Source organism: Chenopodium quinoa, unplaced genomic scaffold (assembly GCF_001683475.1).
Source record: "Chenopodium quinoa cultivar QQ74 unplaced genomic scaffold, ASM168347v1, whole genome shotgun sequence".
In the NCBI taxonomy this organism is placed as follows: Eukaryota; Viridiplantae; Streptophyta; class Magnoliopsida; order Caryophyllales; family Amaranthaceae; genus Chenopodium; species Chenopodium quinoa.
In genome coordinates, this window is record NW_018745003.1 from 286,846 (window position 1) to 298,990 (window position 12,145).

Genomic DNA, 12,145 nt, shown 5'->3' on the forward strand with positions numbered 1-12,145 from the left:
GATATTTTATAAAACCGAATTTCACACAATAAAATCTTTAGAAAATCTTTTCATAAGTTAAAACTTATGTTTTATAAACTTTCCATTTATAAAGCTTGCCAAACTTTGTCACGCCTCTAATAAATTCCATGCATAACAACTTTCCTAACATATCTACAACAATCCTTAGAAAAAGAAACTTAACATAAATTTATATATTCTAGCTGGATTTTCTCGTCAATTGTTGTAAGTTAAGGATACTTGGGCTTCATGCAGACCAGGATCAAGATCCTGCTGTCCTTCACTCTCCAGCTCCTTGTTGTCTTCTACGCAGACCAATTCAATTTTCTCAACTTGCTGTCAAGCTCCTGTTAGGGAACTCAGTAATTCTATTAAGGAACTCTTCTTCTACTTTCGTTAACTTTCCTGGGAGTCTCCTTGGGTCTTCATAGTCAAGTTGCTTTTCCACTTCCAAAGTCAACTTCACCTTTTCTAGTTACAACACTTAGAGAAATCATTGGTTGAAGTTTGCTTACTTTTATTCAACATCATCAAAACTCTTAAGCTTCGACAAAACTGAAATAAAAGGTGAACAAAACATGCCTAAAATTCATGGTATATAGTCGGAATGTTGATCACAAAGTACTATAGGTGCATTCAATCAACCTAATCTTCACTTGTATAAAACTTATAATTTGAATTATATTATACAAGTATAAAACTTATTTGAACTATGTGTACACATTTTTCTAAAAAGGAAAATTGAAATAAGATTAAAAGACTAAGCCAAAGTGTACCCTATTGTTCAAATATGATAATATGCACGTTCTAACTTGGAACATACATATGCCAATACATGTGGTTTAGTTATCTATATCGTACAAAGTGTATAATAATTTTATTAAATTAAAGTTAAAAAGTGTATCAATTATTATGATACGGAAGGAGTATTGTTTATTTGATACCCGTACACGACGACAGTGAGTCCAGTTCCTAAGCCTCTGTTGGTAATTAATTTTGTCAAATCCCTAATACTAAACGCTAATTTTGACTTTGTGGTTAATTTGGAAATCAACTTCGAAATATAGAATTTGGGCGGTTCAATAATTTCTCTCTCCTCTCAAACAAACTTTTTTTTCATTTTTTTTTTCCTCTGTCTTTCTCATTTTCTCTCTCCTCTCCTCTCGCTCTATCGAATTCTTTCGTTAATGGCGATCTGAGAGGAAGAGAGACTATCATAAATTTACATTAATTTACGAATTACACGAATCTTGGGATTTTTTTGCTGATTATTTTTAGCTTCGTTTTTAATTTTTGTAAATTATTTGTTTGAAATTATAATGGCTGCATTAGAATCCCTTGATTCGTTTTTGTTTGCTGCTAGTCGAGCTTGTCTTACCCCCATTGCCATATTCGTTCAGATCCAGGTTAGTTTTTTGCTTCAATAATTTGATTTTATTTTGTTGTTATGCTGATTTTTTTAATATTTGTTGTTGTTGCTGTTACTTTGCTGAATTTGTATTATTTTATTTTAGAACAAATATTGTATTTTGTTGATTAAATTTGAATGTTGTTTTGATATATTTTTTTGGGAATTGGTTGAAATTTTGAAGTATGGATGTTTTGGATAAGGTTAAATTGCAGCTAGAATTTGATAATTTGGGATTGATAGGATGAAATTATGTTAATGTTCTATGTTTAATTAGACTATTAGGGCTTGCTAATATATGATTTTGATGCTGGCGGGAAGCTTTTGAAATTTTGTTGTATAAAAGCTTGATGTTCAATGCCTAGTATTTTGGTGGAGATGATCATATACAACTTTGATTGTGATGTTGTTGAGCACATATTTGCAAAAGGTTTGGTTGCCAATTGCCATGACTATAATCGAATTCCCAAGACGCAAGGCTTAAATTCCATGATATGGTGATTTGGGTAATGGAGGAAGTAAATTAAGAATTACTGCTTATTCTTTAATCTAGATTACTTCCAGGGGTAACTTGGGAGTGGACTTATTGGCCTCTGATATCAATTATCTCAACCTGTAAATTGACTTTAGAGTTGATGTGGCGGATCGAGGAATTTTAAATGGGATATAGCAAATCAACTTCAACTTGATAGTTTTTCTCCTTCCAACTGTTCCAAGATTATGCCTTATATACTTTTGGGTTGGCATATTTTTTGGGGAGTGCAAAAGTTAATTAGAAATTTCTCCTTTAATATTAAATCAAGCTTTGGCAATAACATAGGCTCTCTCACCCATGTGTGTACTAACATAAATGTTAATCGGCAAATCTCACCCTCACGGTTGTTCTTTGTAATTCGTTTGCGGCATCTGTCAATTAAGTCTCAACAAGGATTATAGATTCAGGTCATATTGCCTTGACGTTTGACTAATAGGGGGTGATTGGGAGTTTCCTGGACTGATTACAATAAGGGGACATTTTTGGTATTGTCCCCATGAGGTACTTCCTCGTATTGATGCTTGTTTTGTATGACTATGGTCTGGATGTTTTATATGGTCATTTGATGATAAAATATTTGGACTACTGCTATTATAAGTCCTTTAAAAGAGCTCTGGATCAAGGCAAATCCTCCCATGTAGTCACATTATTGTACTGTTCTTTCTAACCATTGCTGCCTAGAATGACTTTGACTTAGTTAAGACATATATGTCTGTATAAGTACTTATTGAATGAATCAATTGTGCAGTGATGTTATTTTTTCCATTTTGATTTCTTGTTTGTTTTTGCATGTAGTTGTACCTTTTACAGTTTAAATTGTCTTCTTGTCATAGTATAAGGGGATCTGTTCTTATCAAAGCCTTTCTATTCTCCTGCTGTTCCCACCCATTATTATTTTGATTGATGTTGTCTTAATTTGGACGATAGACCTTAAGCTTCCTTGTTTATTGCTGCAGGGATGTTTAATCTGTCTAGTTTTAGCATTTGGGTGGGCCTGCGCTGCTCATGTCAGGTACTGATACTGGAGGACAGATTTAATGAACTGATGGACTAATATATTTATTATGAGATTCAATATTCATTTGTTGGGGACCTGTGATGGATCTCTCTCTCTTCTTTTGCTTCAGGAATAGAGAAATAAAACGCATGAAAAATGAATTGAGGAAAGGAAATAGCTTTGGTTTCCTTTGTCATGACATTACTGAGCTTGAGCACTCTTATCAAGTTAATCTGCCAAGAGTCACAGTTGTTATGCCTTTGAAAGGATTTGGAGAGCACAATTTGCATAACTGGAAAAGTCAGGTGCAACTCTCTCTTCCCTCCTTTGATTTTTTTAATAGATGAACAGTATATTCTGCTTCGACACAGTTTCCCATTCCACACAAAAACTTGGTATGTTACGTTTTTGGTCAGGGAATTTGGAAATTTGAATGGTTGTGACATTTTTCTTATACTTCCTCCGTCCTTTAAATATTGCAACATGGGAGGAATTACGTTTCCCAAAGCACAATTTAAACCTTTATCTTTTAATTATAAAAATTGATATGGTAAAAATATAATAATTGATATTGTGAAAATATATATCAAGATGTCTAACAAATGACCTTATATTTCCTTACATACAAGTCACAATATGTGTTTAAAGACTTAAAGAGGAGTGTGTGAATAGTGTCAAAAAAGCAAACGTTGCAAAATTAAAAGAAAGGAGGAAGTATTTATATATCCATTCTTTCTTGGGTTCATGATCACCAAGGTGATTCGTATTCATTATCTGGTGGCAATAGGTCTTCCATATCTTTGTGAAGAGTCCTTCATTTTCTTAATTTCCTTTTTGGCTAAGATGAAGTGGAATGCATCTTGACAGTTCTGTTGATGTCTATTTCAATGCAGATTACATCCCTATATGGTGGGCCTATAGAGTTTCTTTTTCTTGTAGAAAGTACTGAAGATCCAGCATATCACGCTGTATCTAGGCTTATAAAAGATTATCAGGTACTTAACTTATTATATATATTACTTCATTGGAATTATTGTCAGTTAGAAGTAGAGTATACATGCTTACATGTCATCATGATTCTTGTAAAATTTATAAATAGACTTTGATGGCATAAAGTGTATTTTAAAGTAGCATGGGATCATTTTCCTTTAATTGTAGAAGATTACAAGGTTGGTCTGTTTTTGCTATTATAGCAACCTTCATGACGTTATAATAGTGGAAGATCATATGGTAGCATGTTAGTGATAGCCTTACAACATCTTCAACATATCATAATGTCCTGTGTTGTGTGTATCCTAACTAATTATATGGGTGATGACAGGATGAACTTGATGCTAAGATTATAGTGGCAGGCTATTCAACCACTTGCAGTCAGAAGATTCACAATCAACTTGTATGTTATTCTTTTTTAAATCAAGTTTGATTTTGGCATTTGTGGTGCATTAAAGTGACCGTGTTTTTAAGTTTAATTATCTGGTTTCTGCTAAGAATGCTAACTAATGTACACACAGAAGACATTAGCCTTTTTCCCCCAACTGCTCTTCACCATTGATATATTACTCTGCTGTTATTCGCTTATTTGTTCTCATATTAATGGAATTGTGTATATAATACATCTCTAGTTTGTTTTCTGTTTGACTAGAAAGAATTACTTTCTTTTTTGGAAGTACCTTTAACTGTAAATTGCATTGGGATATAGAAATTTGTAACTATGTTGTTCAGTTATATTGTGTGAATGAAAAGTTCTGGAATCTTGACTATAAATCTGTGAAATATGGAGACCCACAGAAAATTAGATGGACTAGACTTGGGGTGTATATTATCAGTTTAAAAAATTTAAAACCATATATGATAGGGTGACATTGTTCTGAGAGCGAGGTTTGGCCAAAATATATCTGTTTATATCCATATACTGTATGATCTTTTTGTACTTGCATAGGTCCGATTTTGAAGCTGACTGCTGATGTTACTTTCATATGCGAACTTTGTTCGTTCTCAGGTTGGTGCAGAAAAAATGCATAAAGATAGCAAGTATATACTGTTTCTAGATGATGATGTTAGACTTCACCCAGGATCAATAGGTGCTCTCACGGCTGAAATGGAAAAAAATCCCGAGGTATCGTTTGGCTTTGGTATTGTTAAATTAACTATTTCAAATGATATGCATGAAATTCATATTTTCACGATTTGTTTTTTTGTATTAAATTTGGGTTTGATTCATTCTATGTTGCTGTTATGTGCAGATTTTTATTCAAACTGGTTATCCACTTGATTTGCCTTCTGGGAGCTTAGGAAGTTACTGTATATATGAATATCACATGGTATGTGTTATTCTATTGTTATGCTATTTTCAAAATTTCAAATGTGTTGATAGCCATAAGCAGCTTATATTATTCACGTTAAATATCCGTGATTATGAACTTATTCTCATCCTTCTATTTTATGGTTCTGGACTATCATTAATGTTGCTGTATAATATGAAAAATGATTTATGGCACATTGTAAAGTATGAAGAGTGAAGAGTAGTACATAGTTTACGTAAGGTGAGTGATAATTCAGTATCTTGTGATGGGCAGATCGATGGTAGAATGGCCTTTTGTTTCATTGAAACAATTCTGCCTTAGAGTGGTATTTTGGATAGATGCAATTTTGAGTTATGATCATATGCGCAAGAATCCTAGCTTGTCATGCCGTGGTACAGGGCTTGGACTCTTCCACCCATGGTACCAAACATATGGGTGCAGTAGCAGTTGCAAAACTTGGTTGATATTGTTTCATACTCCCTTTGTTTTTTTTTTGTCGGTTATGCTTTCTACTTTCGTCCATTTCTGTATGTTGGTTACCCTTTTTGCTTCCTACTTTGGCAAGTTTTAATTTCACCTTACCCAACATGAAACACTCCTTTTCATACTCTTCTTTCGCAAACCCCTCTTACAACATTCTCTCTTCTACATTTCTTACACATCCCCTTATCCACACACTCTCTCCTACATCCTAGTGTGTAAACAGTAAGTGTAACCAACATTTAGGAAGGGAGGTATTTGTTTAATTCGTTGTAGTAACATTTGGTCTTACCAGAATCTGCAACGCTCTGTAGACAAATTCCCTGATTAAATTAATAACAACTTCGCATTCCAAATACGGAATTGGGCTGGTTGCGTTGAAGCAGATTCTGTTTGGTTCTTAGAATTTCACATTTTCCATATCACTTCTCAACTGATATATGTTGCGGTTTTTTTAAAAACATTTGCGGTTTTTTTAAAAATACATTAAACAAGGACACAATTCCCTTTACTATAAATCCTCGCCTTCAGCAATGTTATGATGCTTAACACTAACATCCATATGCTTTTGAGAAGCAGAGAAACCTACATAATTTCAGCCCTTGTGAATTTAATGTTGATGTTGCTTAGATATGCTACTTACAGAGTTACAGACATGAGGATGTTAATTACTCCCTCTGTTTCGTAATAATCACAACACTTTCCTTTTACATCTGTTCCATAGTAATTGCAACCCTTCCTTATTTGGTAAGGACCCAGTATTATTTTATTATTTCTCTCTCCTACCAACCCTACTTACACTACTTTTTTTTTTATTTTATTATTTTTATTATTTCTCTCTCCTAAAAACAATTAAACATATCCCCACTAACAATACTTTATATTATAAAATTCACCTTTTGGTCCCCACCCTATAATTTTCCTGAAACTTTGTGCAACACCTACTGTGGCGATTATTACGAAACAGAGGGAGTAGTTATCTTGCTGTTTCTGTGTAATTATATTTACTCTACTTACAAATTCTTTGTTGTCTCTACAGCCTTGCTCTATGGGGTTTGCTACTGGTGGGAGAACATTCTTCTTATGGGGTGGTTGCATGATGGTAAGTAGTCACAGTATTTGCAAATGGTACACACACTACAATTTTTTTTTTCCTGATTTCCTACAATCTCAGATGCATGCCGATGACTTCAGAAATGACAACTATGGTGTAGTCTCAGAACTCCAAGATGGTGGATATTCTGACGATATGACTCTTGCAGCTATATCTGGTAACATATCTACTTCTACAAAATTAACTATTCTGTTCCATTTTGTCTAATATCCCCTCTTCTTGGTAATATTGATGCCCTTTGTAATGCCCCTGGAGTTATAAATTGTGTTTTTTTTTTCTTTCTATATTCTCTGTTCTGATTGACGTTGACTTACCTACAGTGTGTACAGTAGTCATTCAGCTCTTTTTTTCAAGTCTGAGTGATGAGGAGATGAGGACCTATATCAGTAAAAATATCCTGTAGTGTAAGATGTGAGCTGGTTTTGCTGTCTCATGAAGCTTCAAGGTCAATGTGTAATACGTGTTGGTCAAGGACGTCAATGTGGTTATATTGTGCATGTGATTGAACTGGAAATTAAAGGAAAAGATCTAGAGAAAGTCGAAGATGATATGAATGGATAAAATAATCTGATTCAACATTTGAACACTTCCAAAGTTAGCTAACCAAACCAAAAAAACAATTTAGTTTACTGTATGCTATTTCTCTCCTATTCTTCTATTTATTACATTTCTGTTTTGGCCTTTTCTAGCAAATATTCTGATTTTCCTTGTGGCTTCCCTCCCAAGAATTCACCTAGCTGACTTTGGTCTCCCATTCCTTTTATACTCTTCTCTCAAAAAATGGTCTGGGATGTTGCTGAACAGTGCATAAAAGAAAAACCTTTAAATAATAGGCAGAGAATGGCACGCCTATAAAAAGAAAAATGAAGAGGTTGTGTGCTGCTCAAAGGTGTCCATGTTCGATATCCTTGGTCTTTCTATTGTTTGTATATAGGCAAAGTACATAACATCTATTTATGTATTATGAATTTATGAGCATCGAACACTGTAGCAAGAAAAATAAAAACTCTTTGTCAGTGATATGGGCTTTATATGAGTTGTCAGATTCATTTCCTGTCCACTTATTACAGCATGTAGTAGAATTCTATTTGACAAGGCATGCACCTTGTGCCCTCTTATATCATAATTTATCCCTGGTAGTTTTCACCAATTTGGACAATAGTTAAAATGCAGTTATATTGAATCTGAAATGAACCAGCTTAACCCAGTAGAAGTTTAATGTCTTGAAGTTGACACCAGTCATAGTTGTTTAAGCATGCAATGGATGGTTGAAAGTGCTCAAATTAGTTCATTGAAACGTTGTTTCTTTTTAAAATTTTGATCTTGTAGCTTCATAAGAACCTTGCTTGCTCATTTTAGGGACCTCAAAAGGCTCCTTTGACAGTAATTTGTTGCTAATTGTAAAGTGTATTTTTTTTGTAAATCTGGTCATTGAAGCACATTTGGGTATTCTATCTTTACAGTAGTTGATCTTTGTCATATTTTTCAGGAGCTCACAAAAAACTCATAACATCTCCTCCAGTTGCTGTTTTCCCTCATCCACTTGCAAGTGATCTTAGTTTCTCCAGGTTTGTTGTAATATTTAAGTGCTTTTTTCATTTATACAGAATTTATCTCTTAATTTCATCTGACAGTATTTGGTGATTTGGTCTCTTTAATCTTCTAATGTAGGTACTGGAACTACTTGAGGAAGCAAACATTTGTTCTAGAATCATATGTGTCAAAGGTTAATTGGATCATGAATCGCGCATTATTTTCTGTGCACTGTTACTTCTCATGGGGATTTGTGGCGCCATATGTCATGGCTGTGATACATGTTGCAGCTGCACTTCGGATGCGGTGTGGAGCTTACTCAATTGAGGATGAATTTCTTATTTCTGGTGGTAAGTATAGCTAACCTCGTTGGCAGGTCACTCAACAAGATCTTATTAGCTGAATCACCTTGATTTCATGGGTTTGTCAAGTTATAATATCAGTAGAGGACTGCAATGTAATAGGATGGTTTCATGCTGATAGTGTGGTTATATAGGTTATCAGCCAATCCCCAATGAATTGTTGGCTACATTGCATCTATAGAGCTCAGATGATTTGAAATAGGATAAGAGGGGCTGCTACTAAAATATCATACAATTTATTTGTGATTAGGTCATGTACAGCAGGGCTGATCAAGATTAGGTTTGGTATAGGGGTTTTCATTTCAGGATAATATCCTGATTTGGGACAAGTAATATCTTGATGAAAGGACACAGTAGGGGTAGAGAACCTTTGTGTTATTGGTTGAGATATGCTGCTGAAGATACGTTTTTGGACCTCATTAAATTTAACTATCATCTGCCACTTAAGTATAGGACCTTGTTTGAAAAGTATTTACACGTTATCCTCTTTTTCAATTGAAAACCCCTTATTTGAACTTTACTTACTAGACCTTATTTTATTTTTACTTTTGAATTAAACATGTCAGCCCATGTTTCGAATTTTTTGAACTTAAACTTTATGGAAATTCAATTTTCTTTGTTGGTGATAAGATTGAGGCTGTTGTTACCTTTATTAAATTCCCAAAAGGAAGTATTTCCTACAATGCTTATATTTTAGAAGTCTTTCATTTTTTTATTTATTATTATTTTTTTTTTAATAATATTTTTTTATAGGACATACTTTTAGCTTGAGTTTCTTCTCTGCAGTGATTTTCAAGCCTTTTGATGTCTTAATTTGGAAGGACCAAAAGCTTAATAAGAAGACATTGATGTACTGCTCTACTTGAATGGAAAAAAAAGTATTCTTAAATGCTTGTAGCTTAATATTTAATTACTATATTCAAGTTTGGATTCCACTGAATAGTTACAATAGTATACAAGATCACAGTTGGCTGTTAAGAGAAGCTTTTGCTTTGTGAAGTCTTCTTATGTAGAACCAAAGCTCAGTCATAGAGAATTTTGTAGTTGAGATCTATAACGTATCCACAGTTGTGCAGAAAAGAAGTTTGTATGGGAATGATGAATAATAAAGCAATAATTTGTGCAATTAAATTTCTTGTCGACAGTTACTCATTTGCATCTTCCATTTTCCTATTTTCTCGTAGGGTGGTTATTTGTGGGCTGCCTTGCCACATGCACTGCTATTGAGTTGCTTTCTATGTGGAACTTGACAAGGATTGAAGTTCACTTGTGCAACTTGTTATCCCCTGAGGCACCGCCTTTGTCACTTGCTACCTACAATTGGTGTCTGGTGTGTTTCTTCTCTTCATTTTTAAAAGTTTTGCGGTTTGACTGTTCTTTGGCATTTGTTTCTGTATATTGTATCCTTTAGTATTTTATAATATATTTTCACTAAAAGTATTAGTGTTGGAAACCAATAAGACAAACTCATATTTGGTAGTGGAAATTGCATTATCATGGACATTCACTTAGAACATTGCATGTAAATTCATCAATGAAAGAATCTGGAGAAGGTTTATGCTGAGTGAAGAGTTAGAAGAAAAAAAACGCTTCAGTGGTTTGTAGATTATTATAGAGCAGCGCTTAGTTTTCTTTTCATGGACTGTTTAAATCTGGGAATGTGAAGTCATTGATATTACTTATCTTGCGAATATTTGTTGGTAATGTGGCCCATAATCTGCTGCCAACTTTTTTTCCTATTTGATGCCATGTTGAGCAGGTGTTTGTTGCAATGCTTGTGGACAACTTTTTATATCCTATCTCTGCGCTGAGATCTCACTTCTCACAATCTATTAATTGGTCTGGTATAATATACTACTTGAAGGATGGGAAAATATACAAGGTATACCAGTTTTGTTTTGGTTATTTTCCAACAATGTAGATCTATGCTCTCGTGCCCTTTTGTTATTTTTCTTGCTGTCACTTTAAAGGGAGGAAGTAGTGGGTATAAAACGAGTGGATTGACTGTGTTCATAGCCCACCACATCGTCATCTTTGCCCAGATTTCCCCAAGTGATTTCAAGGCATTCCACAACACTAATGACCCATAAGAGCCATTTTTTTGGATTGGGAGTGCAGGAACTCATTAATGCTAATAACTAGCTACCACAACTCATTTTTACATATTAAGTCTTCCTTATTCATGTTTTCATGTTCTAGTAAGAGAGTATTTTAATGTCCTCTATCAGTATGGTTTACTGCTACTCTCCTTGCCATTTCACTTTCATGAACCTACTTGTTATTATCAAATCCAAGTTTTTCATTAGAAGCTTCATCTAATTGCACTTGAATATTCGTAAATGGTAACAGATTCATCCATAGTTGGTGAATCTCTTCCTTATTCATGTTTTCATGTTCTAGTAAGAGAGTATTTTAATGTCTTCTATCAGTATGGTTTACTGCTATTCTCCTTGCCACTTCACTTTCATGAACCTACTTGTTATTATCAAGTCCATTGTTTTTCATTAGCCTAGCTTCATCTAATTGCACTTGAATATTATTAATTGGTAACAGATTTATCCATAGTTGGTGAAATCCGTAGTATGGTTTATAATAATGCGTCTTTGGATGCTTGTCTTCACATGTAAGTGAAACTATAACTAGGTTGCTTAATGTGTGTTACTTTACCGACTTGAGATAGTGTTCTTCATTATTTGATTTGAATCTGAGCTTTACCACCAAGCCATTTTGTATTTATAAAACCATGATTACTGCAAGTAATTTTGTGATGTTGTGGGGACTTTGAGAATCCTGTTGGTATATTTACGTTCAGCTTAGCTCATATATTCCCCTGTGCAGATTGATAGAGGGAAAGATATCGGACCAACACATTCAGACCTCAGTGGAAAGAATTTGTATGGGAAAAGAGGATCTCCACCCAAAACTTCATTTATCAGTTCATTAGCAAGAACGTTGGTACAGTGGCGGCAGCCCAAAAAATACGATGTGTAGGATCATTAATAGCATAAATGACAAGGTTGCATTTATTCCAGATGCAAGGGACTTTGAAGCAATATTTTTTTTTGTGAATGTCACCCTTGCATGTCAATTTGGCCATTCTTATTGATTGATTCATGCATTAGAATTCTTCATTTTTTGATTCTTCAGCCAGTTTGATATTTGGCTTAAGGTGATTTTTTGTAATTTGTATCAATATCATTGTGTAGTTTTTATCAGTGTTAAAATTTCCTTGTACCATTGTAAAGTTCTGAATGTTCAGTTTTTCAGGTGATAAAATAGTTGTTTGATTTCATCTTTGTTTTTTCTGGCGCCAACAAGTTGTATATTTGATCATTTGTAAAGTAGAAAAGGCTCGGAAATTGCAAGTGTTTTTTTAAAACTATTCCAGATTGATTAAGAGATTATTACCATTC

General features: G+C 34.0%; 1 protein-coding gene across 2 annotated transcripts; it reads left to right on the forward strand.

Annotated features, from left to right (window-relative positions):
• Positions 1-935: 935 nt before the first annotated feature.
• LOC110707689 lies at positions 936-12,032 on the forward strand. Of its 2 annotated transcripts, XM_021885718.1 has the most exons (14): positions 939-1,406; positions 2,900-2,955; positions 3,071-3,245; positions 3,834-3,935; positions 4,262-4,333; positions 4,940-5,056; positions 5,184-5,261; positions 6,763-6,825; positions 6,898-6,994; positions 8,327-8,405; positions 8,509-8,720; positions 9,917-10,062; positions 10,492-10,614; positions 11,571-12,032. In XM_021885718.1, the coding sequence occupies exons 1-14, from the start codon at positions 1,320-1,322 to the stop codon at positions 11,721-11,723; spliced, it is 1,560 nt and encodes a 519-aa protein (XP_021741410.1). In that variant the 5' UTR covers positions 939-1,319; the 3' UTR covers positions 11,724-12,032. The 2 variants fall into 2 exon arrangements, with proteins under 2 accessions (XP_021741409.1, XP_021741410.1); XM_021885717.1 differs by having other exon boundaries at positions 936-1,406; positions 6,763-6,994.
• The last annotated feature ends 113 nt before the right edge of the window (positions 12,033-12,145 follow it).